General features: G+C 48.4%; 1 protein-coding gene across 4 annotated transcripts in view; it reads left to right on the top strand.

The window, feature by feature from the left end:
• Positions 1–24,295, top strand: part of ZC3H3 (zinc finger CCCH-type containing 3) — a 137,394-nt gene that overhangs the window by 101,141 nt on the left and 11,958 nt on the right. For all 4 annotated transcript variants that reach the window (XM_036397118.2, XM_054518596.1, XM_036397127.1 and 1 more), the window contains 4 exons: positions 4,317–4,398; positions 5,984–6,139; positions 7,846–7,915; positions 12,695–12,826. In XM_036397118.2, coding sequence (XP_036253011.1) covers positions 4,317–4,398; positions 5,984–6,139; positions 7,846–7,915; positions 12,695–12,826 — 440 coding nt within the window. The remainder of the gene's footprint in view (positions 1–4,316; positions 4,399–5,983; positions 6,140–7,845; positions 7,916–12,694; positions 12,827–24,295) is intronic.

The following is a 24,295-nucleotide window of genomic DNA, read 5'->3' as shown; positions in this document are numbered from 1 at the left end:
AGAAACTGAGTAATCCCAAAGAAAAGGCACTGAGATTCAAGGGGCCATGGAATTGAGCTCAAAAGGGATAAGAGATTGAGGAATCCCAAACCCAAGGAATTGTACTCAATGAGCCAAAGGACTGAGCTCAAAAGGGATAAGGAACTGAACAATTCAAAACCATGGGATTGGTGAGCAAAAAATGGCATGACCCTGCTGTGCTCATCCCCAGTTTGGAGCACTGGCCATCAGAGCTGACCACCTGCCTGTCGTTGCTTGGGCAAACCCCTGGTTGGTTCCCTCTGTGTGTAAGATTTCCATAAATTTTCCTTTACTTGGGATGGTGGAAGTAGATGGGAAGCAATGGGCTTGAGACTCAACACTCATCATTCTAACAATGTTCCCACCCTCTTGCCCATCCCTTGGCCCTACCACACCCCAGCTCTGAATGTCTTCCTTTTTTTCTGCCTGTTTCAGTTTTGTACTGATTTTTTTTCCCTCTGTGAGGAAGATTTCCACAAATTATCCTTGATTTGGGATTGTGGAAGTAGATGGGACGCAATGGGCTTAATACTCAATACTCATCATTCTAACAGTGTTCTCACCTTCTTACCCATCACCCCTTGGTCCCAGCTCACCCTAACTCTGGATTTCTCCCTTTTCTGGATTTCTCCTTTTTTTTTCAGTTTTTTACAGCTTTTCCACCATTTAAAAAAAGTGAATTATTGGATAAGATGCTCCAACAGACCTTTCCATGAGATGAGGTCCTGATCCTTGAGCTGCACCTTGGAGCAATAAAGTCCTTCCTAAATAATTAAGCAGGTGATAATTAACTGTGATATTTGCAGCCAATGTTTAACTCAAAGGAATATTTGGAATATTGTTTTTGGGGTGTGTTTGTTGCATCCCAAGCTCCTGGGTGATGGGGAGCTGAGCAGGAGTGTTGGGTTGGATGGGAGCATCCTGATACCCATGTGGGAATGCTGGAAAGCACCGAGTGTTGCTCCTGAGTGCAGTTCCTGGGCTGCCAAGGAAATCTCTGCCAACCTTTCCCTGGAGGAGAAGGACCTTGAGTCTCGAGCTGTGTTTTGGGGTTATGGAAAAAAAAAAACCACCCAGGATGCTGGAGATGAACCTGGATCTGCTTGAGCTGAGTTTTAGGATTAAGGATTTGAAAAGGTCCTAACAAACCTATAGTTGGTGCAGGGGTGCAGCATCCAACCCACTCGTTTTAAACATTTTTTTTCTTTGACAAGGATAAATTGTGCCTTTTCCCCCTTTTCCGTCAAAAGCTGGAATTCCAAACATCAAGCCAAACGCTGCGGAAAACACCGCGGGACTGCTTGGCTGTGGATTCCTTCCTAGGAGCAGGGGGAAAAAAAAAAAAAAAAAGGAGTTAGGCTGTAGCCCCCGCTATTAATCATAGCTGTAATCATGCATTTAATGAACATGACAGCTCCCGCTCCCTCCGGAGAGACGCGCCGAGTCTCCCGGCTGGATTGGGAACAACAATCACTTCTCACCGCGAGCCACCGGTGCCGCCAGCGTCGGGCTGGGATGATGCATTAAGAGGAACAGCCCTGTTTGCACGGGCTGTGGGTTTCCTTACGGATGATGCTCTTGCAAGCGACTGAATCATCAGGAAAGGGGGAGAGAAATTCACCTGTCCCTTCCACTGGGTGGAAAATATCCCGGCTGACTCCACTGTGCTAGGTGTAATCACTTCAAAAGCCCTCAGTGTGCAGTTCTTGATGCTCTCTGTGGCAGCTTTTCTTACTTTCCTGCTTTTTTTCCCCCCTCTCTGTTCTGTTCCCGCTGCCTTGGAGCATACACATGGGAAGAATTTACCATGGCACCACTTTAAATTTCCACAGTGAAGGACTTGGGCAGTGCCAAGGATGTGGGAGTCACTTTCCTGATCCGACAGCACTGCTGTGTCCCGATGTTCTCCCCGGCTGGGAAGTGATTGAGGAGAAAAACGGGACAGATCTGGTACTGGGATGTGCCCAGTGTTTTGTCTGGACCAAATGAGACTCCCAAAGTCAAGCCCTGGGGGCATCATTTCAGCTTTTTGTTTAATTTAGGCCAGACTGCAGCAAATTTTGGCTCCTGATGTTCGAATTTAACCCTTATCCCATTTTCAGTGTCTTTTGATGTCCCAGTTTCACCCCAGTTTCAATAATACACTCTCCAATGCCAGGAATATTTATTCATTAATGTGTTTACTAATATAAATCTCTTGTTGTGACCAGTTGGGAATTCTGAGTTGAAAAGTACCCTAAAAATCCAAATTTAGGCTCCTTGGACCTCCTGAAAAGTCGGGAACATCCAATCCCCTCTCCTGCACCCCCTTCTTGTTACTTGAATGTACACAAAGCTTTTATTTTTATTTAAACTTTTTTTTCCACGATGCAGCAGCTTCAAAAAATACCCTCATGACAGAGCCTGAGTTTTCTCTGTAAATCCCAATGGATGGGGAAATGTTTAATTACAGAGCTTTCTTGGCTTGGCTCCTCCTGGAGAAATATTTGGGTGATTTTCTAATAGTTTGGGGAGGATTTGCACACGGGATGAATAATTAGGGAATGGGAAAATGTGGATGGGGATTTTATTTGCCAGCTTCCAGGTGCTTTGCCAGACCTGGATGGATTTCACATGGATTTTGTCATGGATGGGACAAGCTCTTGGGTAGTTAAACTCCCTCTGGGATGCAAGTTAATTCCTGGAATGGGAGATGTTATTGCATGGCTTCTTGCTGGCAAAAGAAAACTGAGGGAAAAAAGCCCAATAAAATAATTTCATTGATGTATTTTTGCTACATAAAAAATTCCAGCCCACAGGCAGGAGGCTGTTGAGCCTTTTATTTATCCTCTATCTCTTTAGTGATTCCTCCTTTCTGGCCAAGATGACCTTTAAGGGCCCTTCCAGCTCTAACCATTCCATGATTCTGTGATTCCAAACTTGTTCATCCCTGTGTATCTGCTTTTATCCCCAAATATTAAATATTTAGAAGGACTGTGTGCTGCCTTCAGGAGCTGATTCCTGGTGTAGGTTTAAGGAATATTAAACACAATTCCAGAGGGCTGAGGATGCTCCAGCCCTATCCTAATGGATTTTCATTTGGGGCTTTCTCCCTACATTGTTTGGGAAGTCAACCTTGCCCTTTATGGAGGTTCTTCAGCAGAGTCTTCGGAGCATCCCAGAGTTGGCAAATGTTTATTCTAGCACAAAAAAAAAGATGCTACTACAGCTTGGGATGAGAAGGAATTTTAAAAAAACAGGGAAAAAAACCATCTCAGTGGTGGCTCAAACGCCCCGTTGATGGAATTTGATGTGCAGAGGGAACAGATGGGGCTTTGCCGACGCCGGCAGCCGAGTGACAGCTCGCGGTGCCGCGCAATCAAATTCCACTCGCTCAACTTCCCAACACGCCCGGGCTGGCAGGTGAGTGACTGAGCCGCTCTCATCCCACCTGGAAGACTCAAATCCAGCCTTTCTTTCCCATTCATTCTTCCCTGCACCAGTCAAGGATGATTTAATTCCATGCGTGCGTGGATGGGAGCAGGCGCTGGGCTTCCCTGTCCAGCTGCGGGGAGCGGCCAAGCCAAGCGTGGAAACTTGTTGGATTGATGGTGGAAGCGTGGGATTTGCTTGGAGAAGTGTTCTGGCATGTTTGGGTGCTGAGGGGAAAAATTCCTGCTGTGTTTGGGGCTGGCAAGGAGCACTTATGCTGGGGCTGCTCCAGAAGTGGGAAGTCCCTGAAGGGCATCGTTGTCCTTTGGTTCTCTGGGAGCTCCGTGCTTTGGGTTAAATAAGATCATGGAATCATGGAATGGTTTGGGTTGGAAAGGAGCTTGAAGATCGTCCAGTTCCAACCCTCTGCAAGGGCCAGGGACACCTTCCACTATTCCAGGTTGCTCCAAGCCCTGTCCAGCTTGGCCTTGGACACTTCCAGGGATGCGGCATCCATAGTTCCGCTGGGCAGTTTGTGCCAGGGCCTCCCCACTCTCCCATGGAAGGATATCTTCCCCATATCCCATCTCTCCCTGCCCTCTGGCAGTGGGAAGCCATTCTCTCTGTTTTGCCATTCCAGGTTCTTGTCCAAAGTTCCTTTCCAGCTCTCCTGGAGCCCCTTTAGGCATTAGAGGAGGCTCCAAATTCTCCCTGGAGCCTTTTCTTTTTCAGGCCAAATAACCCCAGATTTCCCAGCTTTTCCTCACAGCAAAGGGTCTCCATCCCTCCAATCATTTTTTTGGACCTGAGGTACTGAGGGCTGTGTGAATTCCTGCGAAATTTCTCTATTCCAAGCAGTGATCCATGTTTTTCTCTCTCTCCAGCACTGAGATTGCACTCCACACCCAGTCCTGGGGTCTTTACACCCAGCCTGAGCAGATCCTCAACGTGCCGATACATCGCCAGGTCTGTACTCATGGGAAGCAGGAATGACGTGCTGCATCTTTGGAATTATGCTCATGAGGGAATCAGGAGCTTCAGGAGCAGCTGTTGAACTGGAGGATAATTTGGTGAAGCTCAGACTTCTGCTTTTCCGCAGCTTCTACTTCGAGGTGGTTTTAAGCTCAGCCAGAGCCTCCACACCCTCACAGGGAAGAATTTCTTCCCAATATCCCATCTGTCCCTGCTCTCTGGCAGTGGGAAACCATTCCCCCTTTTCCTGGGACTCCATCCCTTGTCCCAAGTCCCTCTCCAGCTCTCCTGGAGCCCCTTTAGGCACTGGAAGGGGCTCCAAGGTTTGCCTGGACAGCCAGGCTGGACATTCCCGGCTTTCCCAGCCTGGCTCCAGAGCAGAGGGGCTCCAGCCACTGGAACATCTCCAAGGCCTCCTCTGGATCTGCTCCAGCAGCTCCACATCCCTCTACTGTTGGACCCCAGAGCTGGAGGCAGCTCTGCAGGTGGGATCTCACCTGAGTGGGGCTGAGGGGCAGAAATTCCCCATCTCCTCCTGCCTACACTGTGGGATGAGCCCGGGACATTCTGGGCTCCCATGGCTGGATCATGTGGAGCTTCTCATCCACCAACTGCCCTGAGTCCTTCTCCTCAGGGCTGCTCTCAATCTATTCCCCAGCCAGCCTGGATTTGTGCTTGGGATTACCCACTACCCATCCAGGACCTTACACTTGGACTTGCACCTCCTTTTAATCCAGGAGCTGCAGACAACCAACAATTACAGAGGTTAAAATGTGCATTTCCTCTGAAAATAATTTCCTTGAACCTGTGTTTTTCATGGATAATGCACTGCATCCTCATCAAACTGGATCTGACTGTGCCCTACCGCTGAATTATCCACTTGGAGAGATCTGATGTGCCCCCCATGGTTTGTCTTCACCTGGGTCTCAACACTTCCCCTCTCCCACCTGGTCCCGCACATCCCAAGAGCTGCTGGGTAATTCCCTCTCCAGCTGGAAGCTCATGGAAAACATGTGCTTAGCAACTTCTGAGCTCCTTAAGTAGCTTCCAGTGGGACCAGGCAATTAAAAAGGAGCTTTTCTGCTCATTGGTGGTACTTTTTGTTCCTGTGGCCATCACGTGGGTGCTCGTTCTGTGAGGTTCATGAGCAGGTGCCCACTTGAAGGCCATGAATGCCATCAGGCCCAGATGGTGGGACATGTGCTGAAGAGCCCTCCATGTCATTCAGCCTTGGCATCCTGTGCTGCACAAGGAGAGGATGTTTCCTTCCTCACCATATTCCCCAAAAATGTGGGAAACCCTCTCCATGCTCATAAATCTGAGGAGAGAATCGGAGTTATGGGAGTGGGAAGGGATCTTACTGGTGACTTTGGTGTAACCTTGCTGAGTTTTAATGATTTGGGGTAAAATCAGCCAAAAATTGAAAATATTTAAGGGCTTATGAGCATGAACTTCCTAAATTTCACTCTGCAAAGATGGGCTCCTCTGTGGTTTCAGGTATTGTTGTGCTGTCTTCTCCTTGTCATTGTGGTGTTGGAGCTGGAGGTTTTCCCTGACCTTGTCCCTCTTTCTCCTTCAGCCGTGCTGTGCAGAGGAGCTTGGCCATCATCCGTCAAGCCAAGCAGAAGAAGAAAAAGAAGGAATATTGTATGTACTACAACCGCTTTGGGAAGTGCAATCGGGGTGACAGCTGCCCCTACATCCATGATCCAGAGAAGGTGGCCGTCTGCACCAGGTAGGGATGGACACGGAATTGTGGTGAACTGGGACATTGGGAGGCTTTGGTGCTTTCTTGTGGGGTATTCCTAAGGGAAACAAACTGATAACAGAGCTGTAGAACAACAGGAATGGGAGTTCTGGGTCAGGTGTAGGTTCTGCACTGTTGGGTTGGAAGGAGGAGGATGAGAAGAGGCCAGAGAATCATGGAATTGTTTTGGTTAGAAGGGGCATCAAGGATCATTGAATTCCAAACCCCTGACATGGGCAGGGATGCCTTCCACTGTCCCACGTTGCTCCAAGCCCTGTCCAGCCTGGCCTGGAACACTTTCAAGGATGGGGCAGCCACAGTTTCTCTGGGAATTCCATTCCAGGGCCTCACCAGCCTCACAGGGAAAAGTATCTTCCTAATATCCTATCTGTCCCTCTGCCAGTGGGAAGCCATTCTCTTTGTCCTGTCCCTCCATCCCTTGTCCCAAGTCTCTCTTTGGCTCTCTTGGAGCCCGTTTAGGCACTGGAAGGGGCTCTAAAGTCCCTTTAGAACCTTCTTTTCTGGGCTGGGTGACTTTAGCCCCTGCCCTGACCACACTCCAGGTTATTCCTTCAGGAGCATTCCTCAGATCCATTTAGATCAGTCCAGCAGATTTGAATCCCTCAGCCTGTGACATTGTGCAGCTCTGAGACTTGGTGATTTATTCCAGGAGAACTGATCTGTGTTGGCAGTTCATTAGACCTGCCCAAGAGTTGATTAAACTCTATTATGAGTCATTTAAAAAGTGCAGAAGAGCCAACTCCACTGATGAACTCCTGGAGTAATTTTTCCATAAAATTGCTGCTGTGCTGGAATCACTTGGAAGTTGCTCAAAGCTCAGTGGAAGACGATAGAGGAGGGGAATGTGATTTATTGTTTTTTTAACTGATTTTACTCCTTCTCACTCATTCTCCCATAACAAATCCCATAACTCCTTGCCTACTTTAGGAATTGTGCTCCTTGAAGTCTTTTGGGTCTCCAACCTGTCTCATTTCCACCAGTCATTGGAGGACAGCACTGATTTCTCCTGGTTTTTTGTCTCCTCATCCTTGTTCATTTATCTCTAATTCTATTCTTTAGCTTTCCCTTATAATTTTATAATTTTGTTAATCTGGTCTCAGAGTGGTCAATCCTAGGAAAACTCTTGACATCCTCATGTGCTCTGGCATTTTGGTTCCTGTTCTGGGCCTGTCTTTGCTCCTCCTGGTCATTGGCCACTCCCACCTGGAGCTTCATCCAGCATCTCTTGGAATGGGATCATAGAGCCCTGGAATGGTTTGGATTGGAAAGGACCTTCAAGATCATCCAATCCACCCCCCTGCCATGGGCAAGGACACCTTCCACTATCCCAGGTTGCTCCGAGCCTTGTCCAGCCTGAGCTTGAACACTTCCAGGGATGGGGAATCCTCAGCTTTTCTTGGCAACTTGGAATAATCAGGGCTCTACAAAGGACCTTTCTTCTTCTGGGAGCATCATGTCTGAATTTTGGGATACAAGCCTTGCTCTACCTACTAATGAGCAGCCAGATGTGATGAAAGAACAAAATCTAGCAGGAATCATCAGCTCCCCTTCTGACAAGGGGAATCTGTACTAATTTAGGGTGTGAAATGGGTTTATGGATGAGCTCGGCAGGAATTGTGTGGTTTTTTGTGACCCACCTCGTGTCCAACCTGCTCCATCTGCTTTATCTCCAGGTTTCTCCGTGGCACGTGCAAGAAGACGGATGGGACCTGTCCATTTTCCCACAAGGTGTCCAAGGACAAGGTCTGTGTGACTTCCCAATGGGAATATAGCTCTATGTGCAAAGGGGTGGTTGTAGGAAGGTTCTTCCTTACTGAGTGCTTCCAACTGAGTTTGGAGTTTCCTTGCTGCGCTCTCCAGGCTCCTGAATCATGACAGAGGGATGGTGGAATGGTTTGGGATGGATGGGACCTTCAGGATCATCTCATTCCTACCCCTCTGCCACGGGCAGGGGCACCTTCCACTCTCCCAGGTTGCTCCAAGCCCTGTCCAACCTGGCCTTGAATTTTTCCAGGGATGGGGCATCCACAGCTTCTCTGGGAAACCTGTGCCAGGGCCTCACCATCCTATGGTTGAGGTCTAAAAAAGACCTATGAGGTCTTAGAGATCTAAAAAGGACCTCCAAGATCATCAAGTCTATTTGGATGCGTCTAATTCTTCCCTACTTCCTTAAGATCACATTTCCCTGGAAATCCCGCTGTGCTGGGGTTGGAGGATGTTTTAACAAACAATAACTTGGAGGTATAAATTAATAAAAATCAATTCTAAAATGCCAATCAGCAAAATCAGGTTGAAACCATGGCAAAATAATTCTGGAGTTCATTGTTTTCCACCTTCTTGATATTTCTGGAGCTCTGTGGTTTGATTACACAAGGTGGAAAAATAATCCAGAGTTTTTATTTTGGGTTTATCGGTGATGATTTAGCACCTCAGCCTGTATTTAGTGACTGGGATCTCTACTTGGATGTAGCTTTGGAGACTCCAGCACGGAAGCTGAGGTGCCTGAGGCACGTTCCTTGTCCATGGGGAGCTCATAAGTTTTCTGGGAAGTCGCTCCCAATGAGACACAGAGCACCAGATGTTTTTTACATGGATTTCTCTTCAGAGTCACTTAATCACAAGTACATAAAACAGAAATGGGGACAGCTGCATTCCCTGGCTCGTGGCACGTCAGAGTAGGAATGGGGATGAGGATTGATAGATGGAAAAAAAGTTTGGGTTTTTTTTTTCATCCTGTAACAGCGTCATGCTTCAGAAATAAAGAAGCTAAGAGCGAAGGAAGCTTTACAGGTGGATTGGCTGTTGGTTTATCCAAAATTATTCTAATTAGTACTGCCAGCTACTTCTTGTCATCCAAGTGAATGAAGTGCAACCCTCTGTCTGCATCCCTGAGGTGAAGGATTGAAATTCATCCACAGAACCATGAACTCCAAATTAAATGGAATTTCAGGAGATGGTGAAGTCTTTTTTGGACCTAGGGCAAAAAAATCTAGATGAAACTTGGGAATTGGACACGCCCCAGGAGCTGTTGCAGTTGGTGGTTTATCCACCAAAGAATGTGATGGTTGGATGTGGATGAATTTGTGGTCTCTCTACCCAGGAATATTCATCGACATGTTTAAATTCCTGATGGAAATGTGGCCTCAGTTTCCCCTCTAGGAACACTTGGTCCCTCAAGGAGGACCTCTAGATTTGGCTTCTGGGCTCTGTTCTGGGTGAATAAATGGAGAATGAGGGAAAACTCAACCTTTAGCAACACCTCTCCAGTTTGAGAAGAATAACAGTGATATTGTGGTAATAAAACTGAATTGAAAAGGAATGACCATAGGAGCTGTTTGCCAATAGCATTTTGGGGACAGAATCCATGGGATGCAGCGACCTCACCTTTATCCTGAGCTACTGAAGCATCACCTAAACTCAAGATGAATCATTAATTAACAAACCAAAATCATAGCAGGCAGTACCAGCTCTGAAAAGCTTTCGGAGCACATTTTTCCTGCCATGCTCTGTTGGGAAGGGGAATTATTTTTCACAGGATTAACCAACCTGAGGGTGGTTCAAAGGTCTCCCTGTTTGCCACCTTGTCATCAGCAAGGACTGGAAGAGAAACAACCTCCTCCATGGAGTTCAAACTTGTTCCAGGGTGATTTATTGCCATGGGAATGCTGCTTCCTAAAGCGGGAAGCAACTTCACTTTCCAAGTCCTGGAGCTCCCCATTAACCTGAGTGGTTCTTGGCAAAGGTGGCATTTCCCTCATTTATCAGGGCTGGGAAAAGCAGGTGGAGGCACTCAGCAGAGGAAGGAAGCAGTTTTCCTCTTGCTTGTGGAGTTTTTGGAGTAAATCCCATCTTTTCCTCAGGTGAAGGATTGTGCCTCGTTGGTTTTTGTCTGTTTCAGTTGAGGTTTTAGTGCAATCCATGTTTTTTTTTCCATGTGGTTTGGGAATTCCTGATTTCGTTGGTCCTGTTGATTTCACTGTGTGGTTATTGGAGAGGGACACCCCAAAACCTCCTGATCAGAGAAAGTTCAGGTTGTTGTGTGTCTCAGCTCGGTGGGATTTCAGTGGGATGGGATATCCAGTCCAGGAGGTGAAGGATCAAAGGCTGGCAGGGCTTGGCTCTTGGTTTCAGAACAAAACTGTTTCTCAGCCTTTGTGCACTCCCATGCCTTAGTTTCCCCACTGAAAAATGGGAATAATCACTATGTTCTATGGGAAAAAATACTGTTTTCTATGGAAAACTGCATGGATTCAGCTGTCACAGCAGCAGGGAACTTCTCTCCATCCTAGAGTAGCAAACTCCTTGCTCCAAGCAGGGAGTGGTCTCCAGGATGGAGGATGGCTCCATATTGTCCCTGAGCTTTGCAGATCCAAACTCCAGTGCTTTCCATCACCCTCTGGTAATGGAAGAAAGAGCCTGGGGAAGAGGGAAAGCTCTTCTTGTTCTGCCATGGGCAGGAACATCTTTCACTATCCCAGGTTGCTCCAAGCCCTGTCCAACCTGGCCTTGGGCACTTCAAGGCATGGAGCAGCCACAGCTTCTCTGGGCAACCTGTGCCAGGGGCCTCACAGTTTAAAGAATTTTGCTCCACAGGAGACTCAGGCAGAGCCTTTGGTGAGAAGCACCTGCTGAAGTGACACACAGGGAATTTTTCCACAGTGGATCAGAGCCACTGACACATCCCAGCAATGGGGAGAAACCAGGAAATCTGAAGGAAGCGAAGGTTGTGAGAGGCCGGGACTCGAGAAGCCGCCCACTGCTGTTCCAACAGCTTTTCCCCTTGAGGAACTCGGAAAGAATCAGCATTTTTCTCCCTAATAGAGCTTCAAAACTCAGTTGTGAGCAATTTGGAGGCTCACGTGGAGTTTCGGGTTCATTTAGCTGCTGCCTCCAGAGCTTGGAGAGAGTCAAAGCTGTCGAAGGCGGCCGCAGCGCCCCAGTGCCTTGAATTAATGTTATTGTTATTTGTGTGGACGTGCTGGGGTGCAAACAAGGTTAATTGAAATGAGAGCGCTGCTTCCTCTTGATAATGGCTCGGGCTTGACAGCGAGGAGGAGTTTATTTTTGTCGGAGAGCTGCCTTTATTATCCCTTTTTATTAGAGCTAATTTGGGCTCTATATCAAAAACTACATTAAGGGAATCGTTTACGGTCACACCACCAGCACTGCCAAAGATCGCCCCAGAGCCCTGTCCTTTATGTTAATGTCTGCAGTTAAAAGACAATTAAAAATAAACTCTCCTCTTTTAAAGCACCCTTTGTTTTCTTTCCTCTCGGCCTCCAGTGAGGCAATTTAGTTCAACCCTTAATGTGCCCTTCAGGGATAAGGGATTTTTCCGGATAGCCCCGGCCTGTGGTTATTGCAGGATTGTAAATATTACTTGGGGATGCTTGAACTGGTGGGACCAGGATACTGCTGGTGAATGAGGTGATCAATACCACGCCAAGCAGTGAGGAAATTCGGGATGTAGGAGCAGGAGGAGCCGGACCTTCGGGAAGTGCACATTCCAGGTGGCAGCTGCCTGGTCGGGGCGGGAAGTGGGAAGCTGCTGGCGGTTGCCGGTGAGTTAAGTATGCTGAAATATGGCAGCAGGCTGGTAATTTGTTTTTAATGATAACAGCTGGCAGAAGGTGAAGTTTGTGCTTTGAGGACGATGAGGAGAATCCTTGCTCCGTCGGTTTTCCCCATCGGCTGTCGCGCTGCAGAAACTCAGGAATGCAGGAGCGTGGGATCAGGGATCTGCTCCATGTATCCCTCTGCTCTCCTTCTCCAATGCTCAGGGCAGGAGCTGCTCTCCTCCTCATTTCACTCCCTCCTGGAGCATCCCTGCCTGCCCCAGTGTGCAGGGACAGGCATCACAGCCCTGGGGAATCCCAGGATAATGCCTTGGAATGATGCAGCCTCCCCAGAATCCTTGTGGAGGGGCTTTTTCCCCCCTTTCTAGGAGCCACCTTTCGGAGCCTTTATCAAACCCCCTTCCAGCCAGCCCTGTATCCATGGAAGAGCCAAATGGGAAGCACCCCCAGGATGCTGTTTTGGCCTTTGTGATGGCCAAAATTTCCTCTGGGATGTTGGGATTCCCTCTGAGAATTCCTTGTGTGATGTTGGAGCCGGGCTGGGTGTGTTCCCTGCACCAATGTTCCCATCTTCATCACTGCATCATTCCTTGCAAAAGGTGTTCCCAGAATTTATGACATCTTCCCATCCCTTCCCTACACTGTCCAGAGGGAATTTTCTTCCTGGTGGCAGTTTCCATCTTTTCACCCTTTTCTCCAGCATCCTGAAGGATGCTGAGGGAAGCACCTTCACTCCCTGTGTATCCAAACACCGGGAACACGTAATACAAGGGAGCTGCCTTGCAGGAGACCAATGGAAGAGCTAAAAACACTTCTGGGATCGGTGGCTGGCAAAAGATTTCTATTTATTTTATGCTTGTCACGCTTTTATTTCAGGTCTGGGGGTTGCAGTGATTCCGAGTCACGGGTTTAGGGAATTGCTGATGGATTTCTCCTCCTCTTGCAGATGCCGGTGTGTTCCTACTACCTGAAGGGGATCTGCAGCAACAGCAATTGCCCCTACAGCCACGTCTACGTGTCCAGGAAGGCAGAAGTGTGCCAGGATTTCCTCAAAGGATATTGTCCCATGGGAGAAAAGGTAAAGAGGGATTTATCCCAGCTGTTGTGGGCCAAAGCCAAAGCCATGAGCAGCGTCCTGCACCAGCTACGGCACCACAGGGAAGAGCTGGAAGCTGCTCAGCACCCGGATGTGATGAAGAACAGTCCTGTGCTTTTCCAAAGGGTTTTGGCGAAGTGGTTTGGCTGGGAGAAAAGGGGAAGAAATCAAAGGCTTCAGCTCATCATGCTGGTGTTTCCCTGGTCAGAGCCTCCATGGGGTGTTCCTGTTATCAGTGTCTGAGCTAGAAGCACCTCCCCTGAAAACCCCTCACTGAAACAGATGAAAAATGCAGGAAAATATTTAGGATTCCCTGTTTTACCTAGAAAATCCATAGGCATTAATGCTTGTTTTCCACTCTGGCTCCGTGACAGGTTTAAACTTGAGCCTAAATCCTGTGGCTTAGTTTTAGGAGCAAGACCAGCCTTGTTCAGCATCCAGCTGTGCCTGGGGGATTCATGAAGCCACCTCCAGGCTCCTGGGGATGGTTTGGATCTGTGCAGTGAACTCCTACATGGACTTCATGTGCACCCTGGGGAGAGTTGCAACCTCATCCATGAGCTTTTGGTACCTGATGTGACGTGGAAATTGTGGGAGCAGTTTTCCTGGAGCAGGGCTTGGAGCCAGCTGGCATTTGCTGTTCCAAAGGAATTTGGAACACACAGGATCTCACCTTTCTGTGTCGTGGCTAAGGGAGAGGGTTGGCTATGCTGGTGTTCCCTTGAGAATCCAAGTGACTGTCCTGACTCCTCTTTGCTGTTTTCCAAATGGGTATGGGTTATGGTATGGGATTTCTGCTCATATTTGGACAATTGTGACCAGCAGGAAAGGGAATTCTGCCCCTCTGCCCCACTCAGATAAGACCCCACCTGCAGAGCTGCCTCCAGCTCAGGATCCAACAGAAGAAGGAAGATGCGGAGCTGCTGGAGTGAGTCCAAATGAGGCCATGGAGATGCTCCAAGGGCTGGAGCCCCTCTGCTCTGCAGCCAGGCTGGGAAAGCTGGAAATGTCCAGTCTGGAAAAGGGAAGGCTCTGAGGACACCTTAGAACCATTTCTAAGGGGCTAAAGGGGCTCCAGGAGAGCTGGAGAGGGTCTTAAGGGATAGAGTGCCAGGACACAGGGAATGGCTTCCCACTGCCAGAGGGCAGGGATAAATGAGATATTGCGAAGAAGTTCTTCCCTGTGAGGGTGGTGAGGCCCTGGCACAGGCAGTCCAGAGGAGTTGTGGGTGCCTCAGAGGGCTCTTCTTCTCCTTTGCTCCATCCTGGTAGCACTTGTTTGCAGAAGTACAACCCATCACGAGAAGTCGTAGGTGCTCAGATCCCACTAGTGTGGCCACCAGCCTGTCCCAGAATCCAAACACAACGCTGGATGGAATCCTAGGATCATTTAGGCTGGAAAAGACCTCTAAGATCATTGAGCCCAGCTTTGAACCCAGTACTGTGAAGTTCCACTAAACCCCATCTGGTCTTTTCTCCATCCTTTCCCCTGGAGAAACCACCAAAGAGCAAAAACCAGGGAAAAAAAGCCAAAAGTGAGAGTTTTAAGGAAAGCAGGACATCAGCAGCAGCAGAGGGAAGCTCTAATAAATTAGTCTGGGCCTAATTACTTTTTGTGGCAGCGCGTGGAGGGGGACTTGATGCAGGATAAACATTCCCTCAGAAGGAAAACACAGGCATCCTGCCACCTCCCTCCAGCGCAGCGCCAGCCACGCAGGCAGGGTCCCGACAATTATTTTTAAAATATTCCAATTTAAATGAAAATATAAAAGAGATATTTAGAATATTTATTCTATTAGGAAAAGTGCTTACGGCGTCACTTTTGGAATGTCGGGAAAGCATTCTCCTCCAGATGATGGATAGCAGCCTGTAATTATATATGGGGAGAAATTGCTGAGCGGGCCATATTTAACTGGGGAGGAGAAATTCCAGCTTGGGCCATTAAGGGTTAATTTTATTCTCTAAATAATATAAAAAGTGCTGAGTCCGTGCCTTTGCTCCAAGTAGAAAGTCCTCAAATGGACCCCGGAGAGTTTATAATATTCTACTGAATCAAGGAAAAATGTTAACCTTGCTTCATAAAACGATGGCTTGTTAAAGATGCGCAGTCCCTTTTCTTGTGAATTATTTAGGATGGGAGTAAATCTTCCCTCGTTCTGCCTTTCCCTGTCCGAGCAATGTTGGTTTGAAGCACAAAGAGCACGGAATGTGAAGGTGTGTGACTCTGGTGGAGCATCCTGGGTGGATAAACTCTGATGAGGCTTGTCCATAATTAGGAATTGAGGTCGTTTTGTGATGATTTTTGGCACGCTGGGCTCTTCTTCCAGTTGCATTTTCCTATTTGTGCCCTCCCAGACAAATACAATTCCTGATTTTTAGTAGACCTCCATCAAAAATGTCCATTATTATCCATAATTTATGACGTGTCGTTGGCAGTGTTGTCTCTTAAGGACTTCCTAGGATGTGTTGCAGGATTCTCAGGGTAAGTTGATCCACCTTTGACCCATTCCATGGACTGTAATTCCAGCTGCTCTTCGTACAGATGACGCCAGGACTGACCTGCTCTGGCTTCACCAGGAATTTAGAATTAAGTGAGAAAGCTTTAATTTTGCATTCCCAAGTCCTTTTTTCGGGAATGTGGATTGTAGAGGATCTAAATCCACCCTTGGGGAAGGGGACAGCTCCTGTACAAGACCATGATCACATCCTTCTTCAAGGGAATGTTACCCCCAATATTAATTAATTAGTCTAAAGTTGGACCTGATGATTTTGGAGAGCTTTTCCAGCCTAAATGATTCCAGGATTCTGTTTCCAGAGGGAGCTCATGGCAGAGCTAGGACCTTGGTTTCCAGCATTCCTACAGGTTCCTTGGTCATGGGTTGGGAAGTTCCTCCACCATTTGTGCTTCCTAAAGGGATCATCCCTAAACACAACATCATACGAGTCCCTTAAAGCCATGGAGTGACTCCCACCTCAGAGATCTCTGTCCCAGTTTTCCTGGAGCTCCCTGCCCTTCCCTGGCACCCTGACCTGGTCATGCTGGGATGTCCCTCTGGGCTTGGCCACCTGCACTGGAGGAAGCCTCAAGAGGGAAGTGGGAAGAGAGGGAGAAATGGGGCCTCTTGCAGGTTCTTCCCAGGGTTTTTTGGAGATGTTTTCATGAGCTGCTCTACAGTCAGAGCTCCTCTGTGCTTCTACATCCCTCCTCCCATGTGGGGCCTTGTGCAGGGGCTTGGAGGAGGAATTCTCTAGGAGAGATGAGGTTGGTGGGTGTGAGGGATGAACCAGCAGCAGTGGGTGAAGCGTCTGTGGTGATGTGACCCAGAGCAAGGGACAAGCAAGAGGAGACTTTGGATGGAGACACTGTGGATGGTCCATCCCTGGGAGTGTTCAAGGCCAGGTTGAATGGGGCTTGGAGCAACCAGGGATAGTGGAAAGTTTCCTTGCCTGTGTGAGGGGTTGGAGCAGGATGGGCTTTAAGGACCTTTCCAACCCAAACCAGATGTGATGGCAAACCATGAGCTGGGATTTCTCTGAGGCCAAGTGCCTGGAGCTGGGAGCTCATCCATAGATGGTCCCAAAGAGCACCTGCCTTGGAATTTGCTTTCCAGGCACAAAAGATGAAGGAGGAAAGATTTGGATGGGATATTGGGAAGAATTCCTTCCTCTGAGGGTGGTGAGGTCCTGGCAGAGGTTGTCCAGTGAAGCTGTGGCTGCCCCATCCCTGGAAGTGTCCAAGGCCAGGTTGAGCAGGGCTTGGAGCAACCTGGAATACTGGAAGGTGTCCCTGCCCACAGCAGGGGTTTGAAATGAAATCATTAAGGTCCCTTCCAACTCAAACCACTCGATGATTCCATTGCTGCATCCGGAAGATTGTTTTGTATTAAATAATCTTCCCCCTCTGTGCCCATTAGCGCCAGAGCCGCATTAAATCCCTCTCTCCGGATTGTTTCCATCGCCTGCCTTGGAGCCTGTGGGCAAATTGTTCCCTCATGGGAGCTGTTAAACAGTGAGACACAGTGAGATTAAACAATGAAGCTTCCCTGGAAAGGCACGGGGAGATGTGCTGGAATAAATCATGGGTAAGAGGAGAATCTGTTCCCATCCCTCTGGAATCCCAACTGGCACAACCAGCCCTTGTGATGGTTAGGCTTGACATGGGGACCTGCCTTGGCAGGAGGGTTGAGCTGTGCTGGGATTGCTCATCCCAGCTCATCTTATTCCTAAAATCCATCTTTTTATTGGACCAACAGCTTTCACCAAAGCTCTAATTTCTGCCTTATCTGTGTAAAAAATATGGGACAGGGGCAGCACTGCCTGAGGAAGTGCTGCTTCCTTGGGAAGAATAATTTTCCTCCCCCAGGTGGAGCTTGGTGTTTTTTTGCAGTGGCAGCTGCTGCATTTTGCTGTAGAAAATCAAAATGTGGGGATTTTTTCTCGGCTGAAACCTCGTTCTTGTATGGTTTTTTTATGTTTGGTTGGTTATTTTTTCTTTTTCTGGTGGAAGTTCAGCAATTTCCCACCAGAAATGTTATGTTTTTGTGTGTCTGATGCATTCAATTTAATACATTTCTTTAGAAAAAGCCGTATGAGCTGTGTTACAACAGTAAATATTAAATGTCTATGGTGTTTTCTCATAATTATCCAGTGATGGAGAGCAGCAGCCTGGGATCCTTGTTTTCCTTAATCTTTTATCATGGAAAGGTGAAGTTCAACACTGTTCATGCTTTCTGATCTCAGCTGACTTTTCTGGTTGAACCAGCATTTTTCTTTCCTCACAGCCATCAGATCTTGGTGTTTCTGGGGTTTTTTTGCTCCTTCTTTGATCCCAGGTTGACTCCCAACCAACTTGGCTTTTCCTTGAAGAACTCTCTAACAAAAGGTTGTCCAACCCTGGCACAGGCTGACCTGGCAAGTTGTGGAATACTCATTCCTGGAGGGATTTAACAGCCCTGTGGAAGTGGCACTTGTGGACATAGTGGTGGCCTTAACAGTGCTGAGGGAATGGGATTTTCCCACCTAAATGAGTCCCTGATTCTGTAATAATTTGGAAATAGCTGATGGTGAGCTTTGCCTTTGATAGCTCTTTTATAGTCCACTGCAGCTGTATGAAAATCAACTACAAAAGCAACTTAATTTTGTTTATCCTTAATTTTGGCTCTGGCTGACAGATGTTTTCTGGGAGCTTGATTTGGGATTTTTTCCCCCATAATGTGTAGCAGAAATCTTCAGTCACCAAACTGATGAGCAAGTGGAATTTTTATTTAAAATAAAGTATGTGTAGGATTGGTAATGAGGCTGTTTTTAAGGTCATCAGTAGTGTCCAGGATGGATTTGAGCTGGCTGAAATCTCTCCAGGTTCATCCCATTGGTTTACTGGGGATATTGAGTCCTTGTCCACATCCTCTAGCAACGAATGCTGCTGATAATGAATGATAAATCCCAGTTGTGGCAATGGGATCTTCCCTTTGGAAGCACTTTGTAGCCTTCAGAAGAGGTTTAAAACCGATCAGGATTCTTCCATGGCCAATCCTATCTTCGTATCTCTATGGAAATCTTGTGGGTTTCCAGTTGTATCTCTTGGTTTGTAATGGGATAATGAGGGTTCTTATTGCCTCTTTAATTTAACTGTAGCATCTCCAATGGAATTCTGATCCTTACATTAAAGATGGGGCTTATCAGGATGCACTGGAACTGTTTAATAGCCTGGGATTGTTGATAACAGCACCAAGATAAATCCCAGGCTGAGATTTTCTCTTTCTTGCACTTTAATATCTTTGTAGAAGGAGGTGGGGCACAAAATGTGTAAATTGGGAAGTTTGGGAGTAGAGCAGCCACAGAATCACAGCTCTAAAGTGGGAGTGTAGTGATGAGGCAGAGACTTCCTGGTTTCAACCTGAACTTCTGTAGAGATGAACACAAAACCTGGCAGATTGGGGTTTCGCTTCTTGTCTGGAATCTCCCCTTGATCTGATCTGTTCTCTGTCAGAAAATCCCCACATCCTGTGAACAGTGGGTGATTCCCAGGGTCACAGAATGGCTCAGGTTGGAAGGGACCACAATGGGGCATCTGGTCCAAGCAGGGACATCCCAGAGCACATGGATTGTGTCCAGAGGGCTCTGGAATATCTCCACTGAGGGAGACTCCATGCCCTTCTCTGATCTCTGCTCAGGGCTTGGTCACTGCTCAAGGGAAGAAGTTCTGCCTCATGTCCAGGTGGAATTTCCTGGGATCAGTCCCTGCTGTTCCTCTTGTGCCATTGCTGGGCCCCACAGAGCAGAGCCTGGGCCCTGCTCTGAGCCCTCCCTGCAGACAGGGACAGACAGGGACAGACAGGGATGAGGTCCCCTCTCAGCTGTGTCTCCTCTTGAGGCTGAACAGCCCCAGCTCCCTCAGCCTTTCCTTGGCAGAGATGCTCCAGACCCTTCATCATCCTTGTCCTCCTCTGGAGCTGCTCCAGGAGCTCCATGTCTCCAGCGCTGGACAGAGCACTCCAGATGTGCCCCATCTGTGCTGAGGAGAGGGGCAACATCACCTCCCTCAACTTGCTCTTCCTAATGCACCCCAGGATCCCATTGGTGGTGCCCTGAGCCACCTGGAACCAGGCATGTGGTGGAGCCCCAGGATCCCTAATGGAAATGACACCATTGGGAATGTCCAGTGAGTGTCTGCCTCACTGCACACCCAGCAGTGATGATTTGGGGTTGGGAATTACCATTGATGGGTAGACCATGTGAAAGTGGCTCTGTTGTAGCTTTTAGTGTGGGATGGATGGGATCGTGGAGGTAGGTCCCTGATGGAAATGGGGTTCCTCAAAGCATTTGAGGGGATGGTTGAATTCCATAGGCATTGCCACAAAAGGATGAATGCCAGGTTCAGAATTCACCTTCTGGATGTGCAAAAAGTCAATGACTCCATTTCCAGTGGAAACCAGTAACAGATGGTGGCCCTCAAGGGTCTGTACTGGGCTCCAATGCTAATTAATGCCTTCATTAATGACATAATGGGATTGAGTGCCCCCTTGGCAAGTTTGCAGATGACACCAAATGGGTGTTCTTGTTGTTTCACAGAATCCTGGGATTGCAGACTGGTTTGGGTTGGAAGAGGCCTTAAAGAGCTTCCAGTTCCAACCTCCTGCCATGAGCAGGGATTCCCTCCTGTCTCCTTTGCTGCCTCTTAAATATGATTTTCCCAATGATTTTCAAAACACCATCTTTGTCTTCTCCAGCTTGAGAGGTATTTTAGCTCAAATGTTGTTTTATTTCCTGAAAATACCAAATGAGAGGGTTTATGGATTTGCAGTGGATTCTGGAGAGCTTTTAGATCCCAAATCCTCTGATCATTTGGAGATGACCATCAGGAGTCATCCCTTCACTACAGGCATTTTGCTGGGCAAACTGTTTTGAGGGCAGAAACTTGTTTTGGAGCAAATTCCTTCAGATAACCACATCGGTTAAATCTCTCCATCATTATTCCAGTCTGGATGATGTTTGGATGTATTGTCCTCCAGGTTTTAATGACAGGGAGCTGAGATTTTTTTTTTTTTTAAGGCTGTTTCCATCTGCACCCAATTATAAAAAAGCAATCGGAAAAAAGCCATTTACTGGCTGTCACTTCGGAGCGGCGTCAAAACAGCTCCAGCACCTCCAGCCATCACATCCCAACAACCACTTAGACGGACATTAAAACAGCCTGACATCCATCCAGTCCATTAATCCCACTGCTTGGCCATGGGGATACCTGGAATAGCTTCGGCAAAAGCTGCATGGATGCTCAAGAGGGCTTTAAAAAGTAGGGAACAGTGGAGTTGAGGCAGTTGAGTTTTGGGGATTTTAATGCTCCCCTTCCCCTGAAGGTCTGGTTGGTGGGATTTGTGTCTGTCATGATGAATAGAGGGATGGACATAGATCCCAAGGAGATGGCAAGAGTGCTTCAGCACTTCGTCATCTCTTCACAGAATCACTGAATGTTTTGAGTTGGAAGGGACCCACAAGGATCATCAAAGTCCAGCCCTTGTCACCTGCTGTCCTGCAGCACTGGGAAAGGATTAAGCCTGGAGATACTTGAGAAGTTCAACCTGGCCAAACTGCTGCCCAGGAGCCAGGAATGGGAGGCTGGGTGGGATCTCTCCTCCCCACCCCATACAGTCAGTGGGTTGGTTGTTGGTTGGCCCAGTGACCCAGCTTCACCTTCCTCCCACCCTCCATCCCCTCCTGCCAAGCTTATTCATGGAAAATGTTCATTAACATCATTCCCAAGACTGAGCCAGGACTTTCCACCAGTTGCTGCCTCCTCCTTTGCCAGCTTCGTGCTAAAGAAGGCTGGGCTCTGCAAATCTCCTCATCCCTGTCTCACTCCTGGAGCACACTGGGCTCCGTTGGACCATTTAAGGCCTTGTGGATGCTTGACAGCACCTGGAATTTCACCCAAGGCTGTCCTGGCAGCCAAGGAGGAGTCCTGGATATGAGATCTGCCAGCTGGGCACCATCCCAACCCTGGGCACCATTGCTGGACAGGCTGTGGGGGGAACCCCACAGCGGGGAGACTGGGACTGGGACATGCCCATGGGGATGTTGGTGAGGAGCCAGAGTGGGGTGAGATTCCTCCCTGCGGCTTTTTAGGGATTCTCTGGGGTTTTCTCATCTCTCGGTGGAAGGGACCAGAGTTTTTTCCCTTTTTATGGCCCAACCTGTGGTCTGGCGGGGGTCCCGGGGGGGGTATAATTAGCCACCCCAACAGGTGTCAGGGATCAGATGACCCCCAGCACCACCCCACAGCCCCGCTCGGCTTCACCCCAGCTGACGCATGGCCGGCAGCAAAATTCCCTGTGGAAACCCAGCCCTGGCACGTCGGATCTGGCAGGAGCAGGAGAGCTACTGTAAATAAACAGAAGGGGCTTTTCCAGCCTCCAGAGGCAATTCCAGCCTCACCAGCCCAGCTGTGGGACAGCGAGGATGGATGGGGCCTTGCGGAAGAAGGGACGGAGTGCTGGGAACGGTGTGGAAAAGCCATTAGAAACCCGAGCTGGGGAAGCAGCCCCGGGATTAGTCGCACACGGTTTGTTTTCTTTATTAAGTATCTTTTTACCATGGAGCCAATAAACATGGGCTGCTCCAAGGATTCACTTGGAGGCTGGGGCTGGGTGGAGCACTGGGGACATGGCACATCCTGATCCCGGTGCCCAGTCGGGATCATGGCACTGTCCCACCCTGTAATTGGTGCCCTGCTGGGAAGGAACAGTCTTGGCCTTTTCCCAAAATAGCATAATTCCTCGATGTAGCAGGGATGCATCCATGTGGCTTTTTGAGGTCAGGGCTCTTTTTTTCCTGCTCTTCTTCTTTTCAAGTCGATTTTGTGCTGGAAACCCCTTTAAAGAAGAGGATTTCAGATCCTTTTCAGGGATCATGCAGGGCAGAGACAGAATTTGGACTTGATGATCCTTGGGAGTCCCTTTCAACTCAGGATATTCTGTGATTCCAGGCACTGTGGATGGTCAGACCAGGACCTGGCACCAAGGCCCATCCCACAATCTTGTGCTCCACTGGGATTGTCCCTTCCAGGTGGGCTTGGAAGGTCTGCCCGTGCATTCATCCCAGTCTTCAATCCCTAATAGGGTGTTCCTTTATTTTTTTCTCTTCTCTAATTTTGTCCCATTTATTTTAAAAGAGGTTACCAGGTTGAGGGATTCGCTTTTCTGCTTGCTAATATTTTGGGAGAAATTCCTGTGTTTGAATTCCTGTCTGGTTGCTGCCTTTTCCAAATGTTTCTCTTTGGTCCAGAATGTATCCTGTCTGCAGGTAAAATGAGGAAATGAAGAAAATATCTTGTGGAATGAGAAAATGAAGAAAATACCTTGTGGAGACAGTCTGGGAGAGCTGGGAATGTCCAGCCTAGAGACAAGAAGGTTCCAGAGGGACCTTAGAGTCTCTGCCAGTGTCTAAATGGGCTCCAAGAGAGCTGTAGAGGGACTTCGGATGAGGGATGGAGTACCAGGAAAAGGGACAATGGTTTCCCACTGCCAGAGGGCAGGGTTAGATGGGATATTGGGAAGAAATCCTTCCCTGTGAGGGTGATGAGGCACTGGCACCGGTTTCCTATAGAAGCTGTGGCTGCCCCATCCCTGGAAGTGCCCAAGGCCAGGTTGGACAGCGCTGGAAGCAAAATCTGGGATAGGGAAGGTGTTCCTGCCCAAGACAGGGGGGTGGAACAAGATGATTTCTAAGTCCCTTCCAACCCGAAGCATTCCACGTTCCTATAAAACACAGGATCTGGGAGTAATGGCAAAGCCAGGCACTGTTCAGACCCAACTCTACTTCCAGGTTGCCCGTTGGTTGTAGAGTTACTTCCCATTCCAGCTCCTTGAAATAAGAGGTGCAAAATCATAGGAGTGGGAGTTTTAAATGTCTTTTTTATGGAAAAGCAGCACTATCACTGAGCTGTCCCCCACATTGAGCCCATATCCGTGTGTCCATGTGGATCCCAGCCCCCCTGCTGCTCAGCACCATCCCCAGCCTCCAGCACACGAGCTCCTTGCTCCGCCACCGACTTCAGCGCTCAGCCTCGGGTGATGGAGCTGCCAAATCCTTCTGCTTTTCAAGGAGAGAGCTCGGCAGGAATCCTGCTTAATCCCAAAGGTCAGCACGGGGAGCTGCTCCTCTGTCCCCAAAGTAAAGTTGCATTAAAAGGGCAGGAACTGACCTCCATCCCCCATTGTCAGCAGAATAGATTTTTATAAGCAAGCCAGAACGGTGGTGTTGAAACCCTCCCTGTGTTTATTTCCCCATGGATTTATCTCATTTTCCCCAAAATCTGAGTGTCTGTAGCATGAAGGAATGGGATGCTTGGGCATCCGAATGTGGAAGGACCCACATTTCTCCTGCAGGTCTACAAGGGAATGGATCTTGGAGTTGGGAATTTTTGGTTGTGCCACGTGTGTTGGGTTGTCTCTCCATGGATGTCACAATGTGATGCAAAAGCCAAACTGGTTAGGATGGAGCATCCTGGGTGGGAGTGGGTCCACATGGGACTAAGAAGGGCCCAGGACTTGCTCCCACCTTTCATCCCTTGGGATATGCTGGGATGAGCTCTCTGGGATTGCTGGGAACAGAGATTAGAGAGAGCCTGTTCTTTTTCCGTCCTCCCACCTTCATTCCCAAGAACCCAGATAGAAATCCCAGCTGAAGGCATCTCCTCTTCCCTGCCTGCCTTTCCCACTGCCAAAAAGGGCCATTTCCCAGCAGAAAACCTTGTGGGAAAGCTCTGGGACACTGATGACACCTTGCTCTCACCAGAACCACTGGTGGCTGCTGGGAGCTGCCAAAATCCAGAGCTGGGAGTGCAGGAGCATTTTTAGGGATGAACATCTCAATGCTGCTATTTTAACAGCCCCATTCCATGGGCACACTGAGCTTCCCTGGATGGGGAGCATCAACCAAGCCTTGGGAAGAGCA

This window comes from Molothrus ater, chromosome 1 (assembly GCF_012460135.2).
Source record: "Molothrus ater isolate BHLD 08-10-18 breed brown headed cowbird chromosome 1, BPBGC_Mater_1.1, whole genome shotgun sequence".
Taxonomy (NCBI): Eukaryota; Metazoa; Chordata; class Aves; order Passeriformes; family Icteridae; genus Molothrus; species Molothrus ater.
The sequence above is the reverse complement of the archived record's forward strand: the minus strand, read 5'-3'. Positions and strand labels throughout refer to the sequence as shown.